The sequence below is a fragment of the Tyto alba genome, unplaced genomic scaffold (assembly GCF_018691265.1).
Source record: "Tyto alba isolate M040663 unplaced genomic scaffold, T.alba_DEE_v4.0 Super-Scaffold_18, whole genome shotgun sequence".
NCBI classification, from domain to species: Eukaryota; Metazoa; Chordata; class Aves; order Strigiformes; family Tytonidae; genus Tyto; species Tyto alba.
In genome coordinates this window covers 8,598,107-8,615,140 of record NW_024881280.1, presented here as the reverse complement: position 1 = coordinate 8,615,140, position 17,034 = coordinate 8,598,107, and the positions used below count along the sequence as shown (strand labels likewise).

The 17,034-nt window shown below is 42.4% G+C and overlaps 2 protein-coding genes across 7 annotated transcripts in view; both read left to right on the top strand.

Moving 5' to 3' along the window:
• Positions 1 to 9,922, top strand: part of LOC104361972 (cytosolic phospholipase A2 epsilon) — a 37,046-nt gene extending 27,124 nt beyond the window's left edge. For 4 of the 6 annotated variants that reach the window (XM_042791232.1, XM_042791233.1, XM_042791231.1 and 1 more), the window contains exons 13-20: positions 202 to 424; positions 1,005 to 1,119; positions 1,640 to 1,777; positions 4,850 to 4,957; positions 6,007 to 6,201; positions 6,618 to 6,784; positions 7,973 to 8,159; positions 8,382 to 9,922. In XM_042791232.1, coding sequence (XP_042647166.1) covers positions 202 to 424; positions 1,005 to 1,119; positions 1,640 to 1,777; positions 4,850 to 4,957; positions 6,007 to 6,201; positions 6,618 to 6,784; positions 7,973 to 8,159; positions 8,382 to 8,590 — 1,342 coding nt within the window. In that variant the 3' untranslated portion in view covers positions 8,591 to 9,922. Of the gene's footprint in view, positions 1 to 201; positions 425 to 1,004; positions 1,120 to 1,639; positions 1,778 to 4,849; positions 4,958 to 6,006; positions 6,202 to 6,450; positions 6,534 to 6,617; positions 6,785 to 7,972; positions 8,160 to 8,381 lie in introns of those variants that run through there. The other 2 variants (XM_042791235.1, XM_042791236.1) reach the window with 2 other exon arrangements.
• A 6,915-nt stretch (positions 9,923 to 16,837) lies between these two features.
• The window catches only part of LOC104361975, a 54,442-nt gene continuing 54,245 nt past the window's right edge, over positions 16,838 to 17,034 (top strand). The window contains exon 1 of the mRNA XM_042790930.1: positions 16,838 to 16,957. Within this exon, the coding sequence (XP_042646864.1) occupies positions 16,862 to 16,957 (96 nt within the window). The 5' untranslated portion in view covers positions 16,838 to 16,861. The remainder of the gene's footprint in view (positions 16,958 to 17,034) is intronic.

The window sequence follows — 17,034 nt, the reverse complement described above, 5'->3', positions numbered from 1 at the left end:
CTTTCTGCAAGTCCTCAGGTTTCACTAGTAATTTGAGGGAGTCCTCTAAATCAAAAAATCCTTTCTCTTCAATAATAAAATAAGCCCAAAAGATGTTTTTAATGAATGTCAGCTAGTTCATTTGATGTGGTCTTTAAATCCAAGAATAAAAGGTGAAAGCATCTCGAGCATATGGCATTATATTTCCTTTCTTTTCCCCAGGACCTTGTCACATTTGTATCAGAATGCTGACTGGTCACAGAAGGATCTGTCCAGACCGATTGGTGAAGTCCGCAGACATATGACCAAGTGCAAGTTAAGCTGCTTTTCACTGGAGAGCTTGAAGTACTATGACAAGGAGCTAAAACTGAGGAAGCAAGAGGGATACCAGATCTCTAGCGTTGATTTATGGGGGCTTCTGCTGGAAAAAGCATTAAGTGATGGGGTAGCGTGTCTGTGTTTTCCCTAACAGCTACTGAATACTATTGTATGGAATACAATACTAATATTGTAGCTTCAGGGACAGATGCTAGCTTGAGAGCATGCCAGCATTATCCAGCAGATTATTTCTGCTGACTAACAAAGAGGATTTGTCCCCACATATCTCTCAACACATAATTAGCAGCCAAAGGGGTGTTCTGTAGAGTCAGAAAACCTATCTTGTTCTATTAGTATGAGTATCTGAGCACTTAACAGCAGAGTCCTTCTCTTGGTTTCTTTTGCTCTGTTCCTCCCTGTGAGAATCTAAATAATCCCTGAAAAGTGGATGCATTTACTGGGAGGAATGAGAGACTATTAAACCGCAAAGCATCCTACAGCTCACCTATAATTAAATAAGTTTATGTGGATGTGCAAATGTTTAGATCATTCTTTAGTTAAAAAAAGACTGGACACAAAATGAGTGAAGAAAATAAGAAAATGGAGATGGAAATGGGTATTTATTTTGCTGTAATCTTTCAAGGCCATACACCATGCCAAGAAGGTCTCTTGGTTTTTATCTTTCTGTGCTTCTGGTCAATTCACAGAAAAACAACCACAAACTCTCAGATGAACGACAGGCATTGAGTCAGGGTCAGAATCCCCTACCTATCTACATGATCCTCAACATCAAAGAAGACTATAGCCTTTCAGAGTTCAAAGGTGATGACCAAGCTGTGTCTGCACTCAACCAGTGTTCATATAATCTGTATTATCCGTTACTTCATGTCCTGCAATCCCTTGCATTGCTGAACCAGTTCTTTTCCCTCCTTAACTTCCTCCTCCATTTCTAGACTTTGTGCCTAGGGTCTGGGAGGAACCCATCTTTTGTGGGTCAGGAGAAGTCTGGGGCAGGTGCTTAAAGACAGCCAAGGTACTCACAAGTCAAAGCCTTAGCTCCACATATAGGGTAACTTAGGCTGACCCCATTTGGTATAAATTTCACTTATATCCTATCTGGAGAGGCTCGTTGGAAAGTTCTGAATGAACAAGTTCGGGAAATGTTACTGATTGAGCAGCTGAGACCAGCTGAATGATAACTCCCTACCCTGAGGAAGGCCAGTCTGTGATCACCCTGCTGATAGGGTTTGTCCTGCAGCTGCTTCCTTGTCATTTCAGAGCCCTTCCTGCAGGGAGGTAGGGATAGGATTGAAATTTAGATGTTAATTTTGTGCCTCTGCAGAATGGGTGGAGTTCACCCCTTATGAGGTCGGGTTCTTAAAATACGGCGCCTTCATTCGTGCAGAGGATTTTGGCAGTGAGTTCTTCATGGGTCGCCTGATGAAGAAGCTCCCTGAATCCCGCATCTGTTTCATGAAAGGTGATATGCTCTATTGAGAAAATTTTAATTGCATAAAAGTGTACTTTATTTTTAATATAATACAGACTCTAAATATTTCATCCAGTGCCCTGCGACATGCAGGATTGAAGCAAAGTGTACAAAGTATTGTTCTCACCTCTGGCTGAATTCCTTAGAGATTGGAGATGGGATAAAAAATACTTTAGAGGAAATTTGAAATAACACTATTCACTGTTGCTTTTGTCTTGAGTGGTGACTCTCATGGATGAAGTTTCAGGGCTGCTTGAAGAGCTTAGGTGTGTTTTGAACTGATCACCAGCAGAGTTCCACACAGAAAACATTTGTATTTTGAAACTGGAGTCTTAAAACTAAATTTGTCTATGACTGGGATGATTTTATATCAAAAAGCAATGTTGTTACTGAGTTTGTTCTAAAATATAGTGATTTTGAGTAATTTTCTGAGCTGTTATTGATATTTTTGCAAGTTTAATAGTATTCTAAATCCTTTGTAATTTTTCCAGCATGATTAAATCAGTGAGTTTTGTCATTCCTATTTCAGTAAAGTGGGTAATTGCCAGTAATGACTGAAAGGCAGTTTTGCAGTTTTTATGCAATTCTTGTTTTAATTTTGCGTAATGTTAGAACTCTCTGCCACACCCCTTTATATGCTAGTTCTCTGGGGTGAAGTTGTCCGCAGACGAGTCCATCTTCTCTTAAACCCTGAACAGATGTGTTACATGTAAAGAAGCACAACACACAACAGGACACCAAAGGTACCAGTAAGAAAGGGTTTACTTGGAACTGAAAAATCTGTACCACCAGCAACACCCTGTGGTATTCCTTCTTTGGTGTGCAGGGAAGTTGTGCACCTTGATGTATGATGCAGGAGTCCAGAGTCATACTAGTACGATCGTGAGGGAATAGGTGGGCATGAGGAACAGAAGATTGTTTTTAGCCACACAGACACTAAATCTCAGAGCTTTAATGGCTATGTTTAGAGCTTTCAGTGATGTCATGAGCTAAGAAAACATGTGGCTGAGGAAAAAGAAGATAAACACAGGATCCAAGAGTATAAATAGGTCTGAAAAGGGGAGGACAAATTCATAGAAGATAGTCCCATTGGTGGCTCTGAAACACAGTAGTTCAGATGCACCCACCAGCAGTAGAAGTACCAAATCCAGAATATTAAGATGCGTGAGAGTGCACTGCAGAAGAGATCCCTTCATGCTTTCAATTTTCTTGTGTTCTTCCACTAAACACTGTGCTGACTGCCAGAGGTAGGAGATAGATTACAGAGCTAGGTGGGACTACAGAGCCTTCTGAGAACTTTGAGCCTCCGTTGCAGTTTCGTGATGACAGTGGTGTAGTGTGCTCATACCCGTGGCGGCCAGGTAGCAAGCACACCCAACACATCCAGTCTGGGCTGACCTCTTTTCTCACTCTCAGCACCTGAATTAGGCTGGTGACCCCGAAGCCATAGGTGTATCTTTAGGAAGGATAGTGTGGAGAGGTAAAGCAATGTTGCCATCTAGTGATAAAACGTGTAATGCCCTCTTGGGTTGAGATAAAGATGCACTATTAGTTACAGCATGGTAGTTTAAGGATAAAAGCAAGGTCTCATTTGCAGGGAAAGGTAAGGCTTTTTATAAAAGCAATAGCTAGATCTGGAAAGATTAGTTAAGCTTATGGGTGATACAAGACTCTCAGATTTCCAGAAGAAAGGCTGGGATGCATGAAAGCTTGTCTGCTATTTTCAGCTGTGACAGCCTAGTAAAATATACCATCTCTCCTCATAGTTCTTACTTCAGCAAATACAGGTACCATGCAAATTCAGTGAAAGAGCTTAGGGAAACACTGTTATGTAATTACGACCAAGTTCTGGGGGGACAACAGTGTTTGTAAGATATTAAAATGCAGAAGCGGTGTGTAACTCCTGGGGCTTGGGAAGCCAGAAGAGTTATGGAGTGAGAAGGCACCAAGTGAAGACAGGCGAAATGAGGGGAGTTGACTCCTCACAGCAGGCCTGGACAGAAGCTTCTCAAGCTGCAGGGAGATGAGGTTGTTTTGATGGAAACTGGCCAGTAATTATCTGTAAATGAACTCTGGTTACCAGCTAAGTGTAGAGCCAGAGAGCTCCTAAATGATTTCTTAATTATGTATTTCTAATGTTTCTGAAGTGAGGCCCATTCTTATGGGGGCTTTCTGTGAAGCAGAAGGCTCTTGGCTTCTTGTCCCACTCCACAAACAAGCCAAGTTTAAAAGGGAACTGTATTTCTGTTGTTAATTTATGGAATACATAATTATTCTACTGTGCAATTCAAATTATTGCATCCTTTGCGATGTATGGCTTTTGCAAAGCTTTCATGGGTAGAGAATTTCAAGGCAAAGTTCAGCACTGCCTTTTTTGGCAGGGTTCCTCTTAGGGCCTGTGGCAGAGTTGTGGAGGAAGAAATACTTCTCGAGACCCAAGAGGCTTCTGGAGATTTCTGTACTGGGGAGACATTTTTATATGTTCTTTTAAGTGGGAGGGCAAAAGTGGAAGAAGGACCATGGGGATGAGAACAACAAGGAGAGGGAGAGGATTCTCACTCAGAAGAACTTGTGACGAGAAATCTTACAAGGAACAGTGAAGATGTCTTGTTTTAGAGGGCTGCTCTGAAGACTATTCCAAATTGTGCTCTAGCCACTTGAATCATGGCTTGTCAGGAGCAGCCTCCAAACCTTTAACTGAGCCTATGGTTGTGTATGACATACTTTGTAGACCAAACCCTTATTTTATGCAATATGATGTGGTTTTACTCTCTGATGACAACTGCTTATAGGACAGAAAATGTTGGTTTGTAGTGTATCATCCGTAGTTGTATGTGACAATGAATTACAGTGGCTGAAGGCATGACACAGTGTTTAAAACTATTCAGGTTCCCCTTTGAGGATAGAATGTGAGTTGCCACAAAAGAATTTAATACAGTTTTGGTGGGAGTTTGGAAGCCTTGAGGCTTTCCGATACCCCTTGCAAAGCTGAGTATTTCTTTAAAAGGGTATTTTCCACTTAGATGTTTCAAAGCAGTTTCCATGTCCTCTTCCATTACACAGGCCTGTGGAGCAATGTCTTTTCCTACAACCTCTTGGATGCCTGGCATTCATCAGATCCGACAGAAAGGTGCTCACTGAGGTGTACCCAACACAGGACTGTTGATGTTGGTTGGTTATGTTTCTGTTTCTACTTTACCTCTTTTCTTATGAATCTTTAAATGAATGTTACATTCAGATGCACATAGTGTGAAATCTTTCTGAAGGCTTGTATAAACTTAAAACTGAGGCCAATGCTGCACTGCCTTTTTTTTTTTTCTTTTCTTCTCTAGAGTTGTCATGTTGCTAGTGATATCTAATTAGATTTCCTCTCTGAATTTACTCATGGCAACATTATTTCCATTAGTCTCCCTTGGATTGAATTCATGCAAGTGATGGTTTGCCACCAAATAGAAAACCACTGAAGTTTTTAAACAGATCATCTTTGCCAGCGGCCTTTCATTGAACCTACATGTTGTAACAAACATCTCAGTTCTGTATTCTCTGTCTGCCTTGGCAGATGGTACTTTTCGTGTGTTGTTGTTGAAGACTTGGATATATCCATTACGTGGAACTTCATTTAAATTTTCTTTGATCTTGTTGTAAACCTGTGTTCTCCTTAGAGGTGTTGGCTGTCCTTCCTGTGTTCAAATGTGGCTAGTGAGTTTGGTTTATGGGCTTTTCATCACTTTCTCCATGGAAGTGTTGCAGAAGCTGAGCTCAAAAAAGGCTTGTGATAGAAAGTCATTGGCCCTCATTCCCAAATTCATGAGGTGCCATTTAGAACAACCCTTTTTCTCTATTCTTTTCTGGATGTCTCCTGACAGCGTTTTGTTTTTTTTTTTTTTCAAAGTGTGTTTGGACTAGTTTTGAAATAAACTGATCCAGATTCTCAGCCTACCCTGCTGACCTTCACACAGGGAATCCATCTATGACTTCTATCAAGCAGTAGATCACTTCTTCCAGCTTTAGAAAGCTTGTTGCCACTCTGACTTTGTTTTTCATAGAATATGCTTCACTTAAGATTGATTTTCTTCTTCCTACTTTGATATAGATTTGATTGCATGTTTCCATGTCTTATTAGGATCTTTTTTTCCTCTATCTAATATTATATGCCTTTTGGTATTTTAAGTATTGCAAAATATCAAAACAACAGCTTGTTCATCTCTAATGCCATTCAGAAGGAGATGAGCCTTCCCCACCATCCAGGAGCCATGAGTTGGAGACTTACTTAGTCACCCCTGAATGTGGCATCATGGGCATCATTCGTCAGATCCTGACAGAGCGGGTGATGGTTTCAAAGTTCTACAACTTCCTGAAGGGGTTCCAGATGCACAATGAATACCTTCAGAGCAAAAGCTTCTGTATATGGAAAGGTAAACATCTCTACATATTAATTTTTATCTGCTTAGATGGTTAGTGTTTTCATCAGTGAAGAGAATGCAGAGGATGAACAGGTTTTATTCGTCACTTTGGAAACAAAAATTTCAAGATAACTAGTTAAATTTCATCCAGTCAAATCAGCTTCAAGAAGTCTCTTGAATCCAGGGAAGGGCAACTAGTGCTCACTGGGGATGGAAGAAGAGCAACATGAGAAGTGAAGGAGCTCTGTCTTTTTACCTCAGACAGGTCTTTCTTTTCTGTGTCAAGGCTGAGCTTCCATAGTGTGGCAGGGTCTTGGAAAGCAAAAATAACGGAGAGACAAGAGGTATGTTGTCCTCCCTTATTAGCCAAACAACAGATATACCACTTCTTCAGTGAATTACTCATCATAACAAATATTTCTTTTTAGATACAGTACTAGAGAATTTCCCCAACCAGCTGACAGAAACAGCAAAGTTCATGTGCCTGGCAGACACAGCAGGATACATCGATATCAGCTACCCACCACTCATGAGGCCGGAGAGAAAAGTGGATGTTGTCCTACACTTAAACTATTCTTCTGGATCACAGACATCGGTGCGATGACCACTCTATTTTCTTTGATAACGATTGCTGTCTTTTAGCCCTCTTTAACTCCTAAGGAGTCAGAATAATTTATGTAGAAGAAACCACTTCTGGGAGAAAAGTATTCTTGGTGTACAGCTACTATTTTGTAGATGCCTAGTTCTCTCAGTGATGCTGGTATAGCATGGCAAATCCCCTGAGGAGAACAGAAGTAGTATCCCAAAGGGAACGGAAGTAGAATCAGTTTTCTAAATCTTTTATTTTAATTAACCCTCTGATGGGTAAATGCTATCTCCTAAACCTATGTGCTCCTGGGATCTTGATATAGCTATGAAGGCTACACTCCATATGGAATGTTTCTCTGGAACTAGTACCACCACTGATGAACTTACTCTATTTGTCTTGTGATATCCATCTAAAGATATCCACATGCAGTTGAATTAGAAGTAATTTGTCCAGTTGTCTTTGGAACAGTAACTAGATTTTTTTTTTGTTGTTCTAATTTGTGGATATGAATTGTCGTTTGATGCCATATCTGCTGTTTCAAATACCAGCTAATAACCTGGTCTATAATTCTCCTTATTAGATATAGATAAGGCAGAATTTCTTGAAGGCTAAAATTTTCATGTGTCAACCAGATTCAGGAACAAAATTCCTATTTTAAAAAATTACTTGGACACCCACAAGATTAAATTAACATTTCAGTCAAGATAATGTTTACTCCAAGATGCCTACATCACTTTTCACAACCATCTTAAAGCATGTAAGACAGTTAGAGTCTTTTAAATATTTTATGTCAAGTCAACAAAATGTTTGTACCTTTGTGAAACTATTTTAAAGACGTACCATTTCAGACTCCTGTCCGTTGTGCTCATTTCAGGATTTTCTTGAGTAAGTGGCATGTTTCTGTGTCCTAAGCGGCTAGGCCAATCTTGCCCACAGCCATGAACATCTTAGTTATCTTGCAGATAAAGGCTGCTGAAGAGTAGGAGGTAGGACAACCATCAGAAGTGCGAGTTAGAGGCTGGGTTAAGAGGGCTTAATATCTCATGCAAGAGACAGAAGAAATACTGATAGCGAATGCTACTTCTGGATCTTTGTGAAGGGGCTTTGATGGACATGTGGTGCATTAGGAAAAGTTGGGGGGGGGGGGGTAATGCCAGAGTTTCCGACCTTTTCTTTTTTTCTGTCTGAATGCAGCCTTTGGAAGAAGCCTCCAAATACTTCCTGAAGCAGGGAATCCCATTTCCCAAAATCCACCTGAGTGAAGAAGAAAAGAAAAATTTAAAGGAGTGCTACATCTTCGAAGACACAGAGACCCCAGAGGCACCGACAGTGGTGTTTTTCCCACTGGTGAATGACACCTTCAGAAAATACAAAGAACCTGGTAAGCCATGGGACAGAGACGGCCCTCCCACCACCTGGCCGCCCTTTGGTTGGGTCAGGGTGGGAGAAATGGTCTGGTGTGGTTCCCTCCCTTCCCTGCCCTGGCTCCCCTGGGAGAGAAATGCGGGTGTCCGGGTAGTGAGGAGCACTGTTGTACCCCATCTGGAAAGCGGGACGCGGGACCACATCTGTACCCCATCGATGATGTTTCTTTATTTGTCAGGTGTGGAGCGCAGCCCCGCTGAGATGGCGCAGGGCAATGTGGATGTTTCCAGTGTTTTTTCCCCATACTGCTTAAACAGCTTTACCTACACAGAGGAGGAGTTTGACAAGCTGGTAGAACTGACCAGCTACAACGTTCAGAACAACAAACAGCTGATCCTTCAGGCTTTGAATTCAGCCATAGAGCGAAAACGACAGCACAAAAAATAAATGCCGTCCTGAGTTTCAGAAAGATACCTGTTTCATTGGCTTTTTTTTTCCCTTGCAGAAGAATCAGGACCTCTTTGTGAATGATCAAGACAGACTTGGGAAAGTATAAAGACTTGTCTCAGCCTGTAGTTCCTCTCCACCTTGTGGCAATCCTAGATAAACCGATTGAAAAAATAATGATTAGTCTCATGTTATATTTATGTTGGATTTCACTGCTGGTGAACAATTTTTTTCATGTATATACATGTATATGCAGTAAATCAAAGGTTAGGAAATTATTAAAGTTAGGCTTATTGACAAGTTTTTTAAATGCATGAATGTGGGATAGCAATACAAATTCTATCAAAATTTACTACACTAATAGGTGTTGCATGTGAAGTGAAGACAAATGAGCTACAGATATTTGATTTATTCCAAATCTAGTGCAACAGAAAAATACATAATAAATGTGGACAATTTCAAAGAAAAAGAGGAAACTGTGTTTTCCTATAGAGTCAGCGAGAAATTTTGTTAGAATAACATGCAAAACTAAACATAAAATATACCGAGAACCTGAGTTTTCACATGGAAAATACAAATCTTCTATACTTCTAAATTTGCAAGTTTTATTACACCAGCAATATTTAGGTTTGGTAAATCCCTTGGAAGTGACGGTTTCAAACCCTGTTGTGAGTCAGGATCAGCTCTTCTGGTGCATGTGTAGGTACCTAACCCGGGGTTGTGCTTTTCACTGTGCACTCATGGTATTTAGAGGATCCAGCTCAGCATCCGCGTCCCATTAATTTCAACAGGTTTAATAGTATTTCTTGTTATTATAGGAAGGGATGCTGTGAGAATAAAAACATCAAAAACTGAGAGACATTCAGATTTTGTGGTAGAAAAGGTGAGCTAAGTGCTTTACACTGATATCCATGAGTAATTCATGGGTAATTGCTTAACTTTGTCAGTGCCTGACTGTATACAAACAACACATGCTCTACACAACTTCTATAAATAGCACAAGGCAATTTGTTGAAACTGCTTATTTTTGAGATGAAGACCAAAATAACTATTTGCTTTATGAAGGATTTTAATAATGCAAATACTCTGTAAGCCTGTTTCATTACAACAAAGATGCTAATCTAAAAAAAGATATAATTCTTCAGTCAGTATCAACTGCCCTTAATTACTTTAATTTTAAATAAAATGCAGTAACTTGTCTGTGCTGAAGTAACATGTATTGGCAAACATAGAGCTATGGATAACAAATCATAGCCAAAATAGAAAAGAAATCCTTAATTCAATGTGAACCTCTAAAAGGCTGAAAATAAATTTCCCCTCTTGTTACCATCATCTGTCTCTCTCTCTTCCTTCAAGCACTCCTTTATGCCTTGTCTTCCTCTAGCCTTTGCCATCTGTAGTCTCCCACACTCACCTCTGATGACCTCAGTCCCCTTAGGGATAGTGTGTCCTTCCCCAGCTGCTTTTCCAGGCCCTCACACCTCCACCTGATTTGCAGCCCTGGTTCAAACCGTCAGTGTGCTGAAGTGGCTGTTTACTTGCTGGTGCTCATCAAGGGCTCCTCTCCTTGTGATCTCTGCTGCCGAGTCATGCAGTCCCTTTCGGCATTGCCTCTCCTCTGCCCCAGATCTAACTCCCTCCCCAGGCGTCTCTGTTTATCATTATGGCAAACCCATTTGGGGTGACACATGTGTTTGTTACTTCTCCTACATGCCCATCTTCCAGCTGGGGTTTTGGGCATCTTCAAGAGCTGCAAATGGAGTTCTCACCCCTGCCATCCAAGTCTTTCGATGACATCAGACTCGGAAAACCCTGCCTCTCTCTTCCCATCCCTGCCTTTACCTATATCCCTTTGCTTCCCTTACTGTCTTTTTGTTTGATGGTTTAACAGAGGGAAGCCCCACTTATTCCCAGTGTGCCACTAAGGCATGCTCTGCTGTACCTGCCAGGGGCTGAGCCCGTCCCAGCAATCTGGCCAGGCCCACACAATAGCTCCTAGTGGTGCTCTCAGTAGGGGTAAAGCTCTTGGACAAGAACTGAATCTTCTCATAAATTCTTTCCTTGCGATCCTCAAACATCCATGACTGTCTTATTTCAGATACACCCACAGACACCTGAGTCCCACAGCAAGGTCCTTGCTGTTACCCAGAAAATACCTAAACGTCCTGTAGACTCTGAAAAAGGTCTGGTTTAATCCTCCATCCAGCCATCCTTTTCCTCGGGCACTGGGGGCCTTTACCCAGAGATATGTAGCCACCCCATAGTAATGCTCTCGACTTGAGGGGAAGGACACCAACTTCATCATGCCATCTGCAGTTGGTTTCTTCCTCTCTGAGATATTGTAGATATGTCTCCAGGTGACTGCTCCTCAGCAGTGGTGTGTCCTCCTGACTCCCATCTAGCCAGCACTCCTGGTCCATGTTTAGTAGAGGTGCTTTGTTTGTGACTTAGGGGGTTGGTTAATCTGTTGGGCTCACCTTGCTTTTTAGCATTAAAATTATTAATTAATTGCACTGAACAGTTGCAGAAGATTCTGGGTCATCAGTTCTTCTTGCAAGCCAGCAGCGTGGAGGCTTTGTGTGGTTTTGTCTTCTGGTGTTTCTTCTGGTTCAGCTGCTAATGGGGTATGTTTCCCATGCTCAGCCTCTGGGCTGTACTGAGGCATTGAAAGAATGTAGGTAACAGCTGCAGATGTGGGCATGTAGAAGCTCTTTTGGTTTTGCAGGCTGGGAGTGTCCCTTTTTACAGGAAATAGGAGTAATTTAATGGAATTATCCCTTCAGGGGAGGAAACAAACTAGAGGGGGAGAAGCACTGCAAAAATCCAGGCCCATGCTGTATCACAGTGTTAGTACCGACAGGAGTTAGCATAATTTTTCCTAAATGTTTTAAAAGGCAGAACTCTTGGTAACCATGGTAATAGGAACTACAAACACTAACACGGTGACCTCCTTAATTGTAATTAATATGTTCTGCATCTTTTCTGTGTCTGGCTTTTCCTTCTTACCTATTCATTATCTGTAGGTAAGTGAAGGGATTAGCATGCAATTGCACCTTTGCCTCAGCCCTTCTGATTATCACAAAGGTGCAAAGAACTGGGCAGCTCAGTGAGATGAGTCAGCCAGCTGGAACCTAAGGAAAGCAGCAGTGGGATCTTTTAGCCCCTCTCAGGGCACGTGAGTGCTCGGACAGTCCTGTTGGGTAGGTGCGGCTGAGGAAGCAGAAGCTAATGGGATGGTTGACAGCACCATTTTACACCGTTCTGTAGCCCTAAGAGTGACTGAACAAAAGATGATTGCAAACAGCCTGAGTGAAGTGAGCTATTTGCCCGTGAGATTACAGGTTGCACCATGTGAATGATGGGAACTGTGTCTGCCACAGAGGATACAGGAGAACGTGGGTGGTAGAGCAGGACTCCCTCTAAGAAACCCTCTGCCAAAACCTGTTCATAGCTCTTCTGTGTATGTGCAATATCCCACCATCTTACTAGAGTGATAATGCTTCAGAGGAAGCCATTGGGGCCCCATTTTCAGCAGGGCTGCTTTTCTCATGCCCTGATCATGGTATGCTGGTCAACAGGTAGCAAGGGGTGAGAGCTCTGTGTCTTTTATGCCATTGAACTTTTGTACCTTTGAGGTCCTCCTGAAAGTCTGCCCCTCTCAGGGTTCCCACTGGAGCCCAGCACACCTGCAGCATTCATAAAGCACTTCCCCAGAGCTCCTTCCACCCCTTCAGCTTTTCATATTGAAACTCTGGGATGTACTATCATGTCTCCAGTTTCTTCCTCCTCGAGTCCTGAGGTCTGTTTTGCACTTCCTTCAACCCACTATTGCTTTTATCCCCTTTCCTCCGTGTAGTTTGGTGTGTCACCCAGATATCATGGCCTGATCCCAGCTGCCCTGATGCTTCTAGTATTCATGCTTGTTTCAAATATGATCAAACCTCCATAATTCAGACTTGAAGTTTCTGGAGGTACCATTGCAGTGTGAAGGAGACAGGTGAGACAAAGGGGAAAGACTAAGAAAACAGATGGTATGAAAAGCAAGGGAGGGAAGAGGAGGGAAGGGGAGAAAGAAAAAAAAAAATATAATACCTGAATAAAACTGGAAAAGGGAATTATAGGTATGTTGTACTGAGATGGACAAATGAAGGAAATGGATATTTTGGGAAGCCAAGAAGTCAGTGGGAAAGAAAAGATGGCAGAGAATGGAAAGAAGAAAAGAAAGAGGAAATCAGGAACAGAAAGGTGGTAGACGTATACATTTAAAATAGAACTAAAGGTATATCCCCTCTCTAGTTTCTTCAAAGCAGTCTTGATAGGCTGTTCCATTAAAAAGAATAGCAAGTAAAAAAACCTTATCCAGAAAACACGATGGCATTAAATTCTACTGCTGAGATTCTGACTGCTCTGGGCTTACAGGTGCCTGATGGGCATACTGTGATTGCTTTCTAGTACCCTGGTCTCTGCTTTTCTGCGCCCTTAAACACCAGGAAAAGATGGTCCTGCAGCCCCTAGCAGTACGACTTTTCCGGCCAGCTGCTGCTTATTGCACCCTTCTCTCTCTCAGATAACAATCTGTAAACTAGTTGTAAATATATGAAATATTTGCTCCCTATTTCCTTTCTTTTGCTGAGGTAATGAAGCATCCCTAGAGCCTGATAACTATCAGGTAAGGAGCTGCAAGTTTCTACATATATTAATACACACTTTTAAATCTTGAGCAACTGATAGTTGTTTCTTGAATTTTGCAATTTCTGTTACTCAGCTGGCTGACATCCAAAATTATTCCAACCAGTCTTGAAAGTAAGCCATGCTCCAAATATCTCCCTGAGCTGCAGTTGTTTTGGTATCTACTTTGTAAACATGTTGTAGTTTATTGTTGAGATTTAACAGATTATATGATATCCTAGAATTTGTTACAGATTTAATGTTTTGGTCCCGTGTACAGAAGAGTATTCAGAAAATCCTTTGTAGACCTTTAACAAATACCTTTTCTGGTCACTCTCAAGCTCTTGTCCATGTTTGCTGCTGGTGCAGGAGCTGATGGCCTGTAAGACGCAGCTGGTTTGGGACATGGGAGGAAATACCTTACTGGTCATATTGTACTCATACTGGTTTCCAGCTCAGGAGGAGATGCTAAACTTGCATGTAGTCTGCAGAAATGTGGAGAGTGAGCAGTGATTCAAAAAACCCTGTGAACTGCTCTTCTAGTTTACTATACTCCCGGGAAACCTTCTCCAAGTACAGAAAATGTCCCACAGTGAGACTACTCCAGGCACAGAGGACTTTCTCAGTCCAATGAGGACTATACATTTACAATATGAGTAAAATCTGAGAGAGATAATAAAATGGAGCATAAATCTCCACTTCAATTAGGCTGCTCTAAGACCGGTATGGTAAGTACTGGGCTTTATCCGGTGCATCAGTAACTGTAACATGAAAGAAACATAGGCAAGCATTTAACTGTGAGCGCAGTGATGTAAAAAGTCATTAAGGATGCCAGTCTCTGTACTGGGAAACTAATACCTGTCAGTATCAAAACTGTGTCCTAGTTATATCCTAGATGCATACAAATGCTGATGCATATATATAATGGATATGAAGTGGCATACTTTTCTCAGTATGATCATCATGTCCTAACAGGAATATATTCTAGTACTTTTAAACTCTTTGGTTAAAGACTTGCTTAAAAACTAATTTCACAGAAGATTCCTTCATACCTGTAACAAGGGTAAGACAACAGACAGCACTAGTGCCCCTGCCTCCTGTGAGTTTCCTCTCCTGCTCCACATGTCTACTGCACAAATGATGGTCTAAGACACCACTCCTCTTGTGGGAAAAGGATATAGCTGGGACAGAATGCCCATTTAACTCTGCTTTCCAATGCTATTTTCTATATAGAAGTACCTATACGTCTGAGAGCAGTGAGGCGGTTGCAGCCAGTCTTGGTTGTGTTTCCAGCTTGCCAGAATAACCCCAGACTTGTTTTGCCTGGCCTGTTAGAAAGGCTAGGCAAGCATATACTGTTGCAAGGAATTTAGGGGGACACTAGCCATCAGCAGTTTTAGTCCAGTTCAAGACTGCGATAAAAGAAATCACAAAGCTATATTTGAACATGTTGAAAAAAATTCAAGTTTGTCAAGGAGCTACATTTCTCCACAGCCTGTCTCTACAGTCAGATGTAATACAGGTACCTTTGACAAGTGATTGACGTTTCTACAAACTGGGTTTTAGTGTGAATAAGAAATCTAACTGTTAGAGGGAGTACAAGGTCTAGCAAGCACTGAAGGATGAAAGCAGTGTGTTGTTTGCAGCCAGGGCAACTACAGTTAGATCTTTGAAGCAGATAGGTTGTTTTGCTTCATCTATGCTTGAATTACTGAAATATAAAATGTAGAGAAATAATATAATTCCATTTGGAGCCTCTGCTTTTTGTTCCACAAATTGAGACCATCTGGCTCTGTACATTCAGATTTTATATTATATAACGTTAGTTCCGTTGTTAATGAGAGCCTCGGAATTTTCTTTCTTTGTGGCATTCACTGCGGAGTCACCCATGTGGGAGCAGAATACCTCGTTTTAGCTGAAGGCCATACAGATCATTCCAGATGGCCGAGTGTGTGTATAATGGGGAATTAATTCCACAGATGTGGAAGCCTGTACACAGAATCTGTCTGTTCTTCTCCATGGATTTCCCCGAGGACAGCAAATCTCAATTTTCTCAAGATTTGTCACCTTTAGAGGGGTTTCTAGGTGTATATAATCACTTATGCTAATGGTCCTCTGAACTAATCAGCCTTGGGAAAGCTGGCCTGCTCTAATAAGTATACTGGTGTGTTAAGTGTCCCATGGCAGGTCTTTCAAGGTCAGGCAGGTCTTCTTTTCTGGTGAGGCTAAAAAAAAAAGATAAATGCTTGTTCTCTAAATTAAGCTGCAAGAGGAGTTCTCCAGGATGCAGCTCAGAGTGTCCATGACCTGAGGCAGAAAGATGCTCTTGTATTTCAAGTGTGGCCAGAGCCACTTTTCATGCTGGAAATGCAGATGCTATGACACAGCCTACTGTTACTTGAGCTGCTACTTTGTTATTCATTTGTTTTTCCGTATTTGAAGATCGTAATTCCCACTGGATATGCCTGGAGGAATTCATGTGCTCTGTTGTTCATGCTCTTTGGTTGAAAAAAATCTCTGTAAAATAAAAGTAGTAAAACTAAATCACTCGATACTATATTCCACTCACCTTAACAAAAGTTTCCTGTAGTTGCCATGTAAAGTTCAATTGCCTTTCTCTGGAAAATGTATGAAAGCATAACTCTTACCTGTTTTGCACAGCTATTATTTATTTCCTCACTTTTTCTTTTTTTTTTTTTTTTTTTTTTTGGAATTTAAGGTACTGCCAGGTGCAGTAGCAGTCCTGGGTAATGCTTGTAGCCATAGGCCTCAAGATCTGCGCTGACCCCTGCAAACGTCGACCTCCTTCTGCACTGCCATCGTACCGTGCCCGATCTGGTACTGATACTCCGTGCCCCTCACTCCCCCCTCCTACCTACAGCTCACCTCTGCAAAACGAAGACCCAGCCCCGTGCCCGCGCCTTGACCTTGCTCCCCTGGGAAGAAGAAATGGGAGCATCCCAGGAGGAGCCGGGAGGTGCTGGCCCACGCAGGAACCTGTGAGGTGGTGGGGGTGGCCCTTTCCCGGGGGGGCCCTGTGTGGCGCAGGGCAGTGCCTCTTTGCAAAACCCTCAGTTTGGGTCCCCCTGCGCCTCTACGGAGGCTCTGGCCGAAGCGTTCGGGGGTGTGCCTGCATGCAGGCGGGTCACTGGTAGTTGTTTACACACGGAGGCTTTTTCGAGGGCTGAGTTTCCCCCTCACAGGAGCTGCCATCGCTCTCTGCTCAGGGCCGTCCCTGTGCCGCAGGTGGGGCACAGCTGGGTTTGGAGGAGCAGGTCTCAGTGGTGGTGCCCTCCGTGCTTCTCCTCTGCTTGGTGGGACGGCCTGGGACCCTGCTCACCACGGAAGAAGGGTGGCAGCAGCCTGGGACCCAAGGGGAAAGTGCAGGCGGGGAGAAGTTCCCGGCCAGGGGAAGGTATCGCATCCCTTTTGGGTGTTGTCCTGGCGCTGTAAGGTCCTTCCCCGGAGCAGTCACCCTTGGCGCTCCACCGTCTTCGGCAATGGGAGGGGAGGCCTTTACTTATAGAGATGAGATGGGTGGGGCCCCATGTCATTTTATAAAATAACTTGTCATTGACTCCCACAGGAGTAAATCCTGCAAACATGTCTCAGGAAGTGCTGCCCGTGAAGGTGCCAGAAGCACTCTATCACATGAATCCAGGGAAGGCCACGAACCTATGGCATGCAAAAGGACTACAGGTAAGAAAACAGCTTTAAAAGTCTGCTTAAGGTCCACTGAATTTGATAAAAAACAAAATCCTGCTTTGTGAGCATGT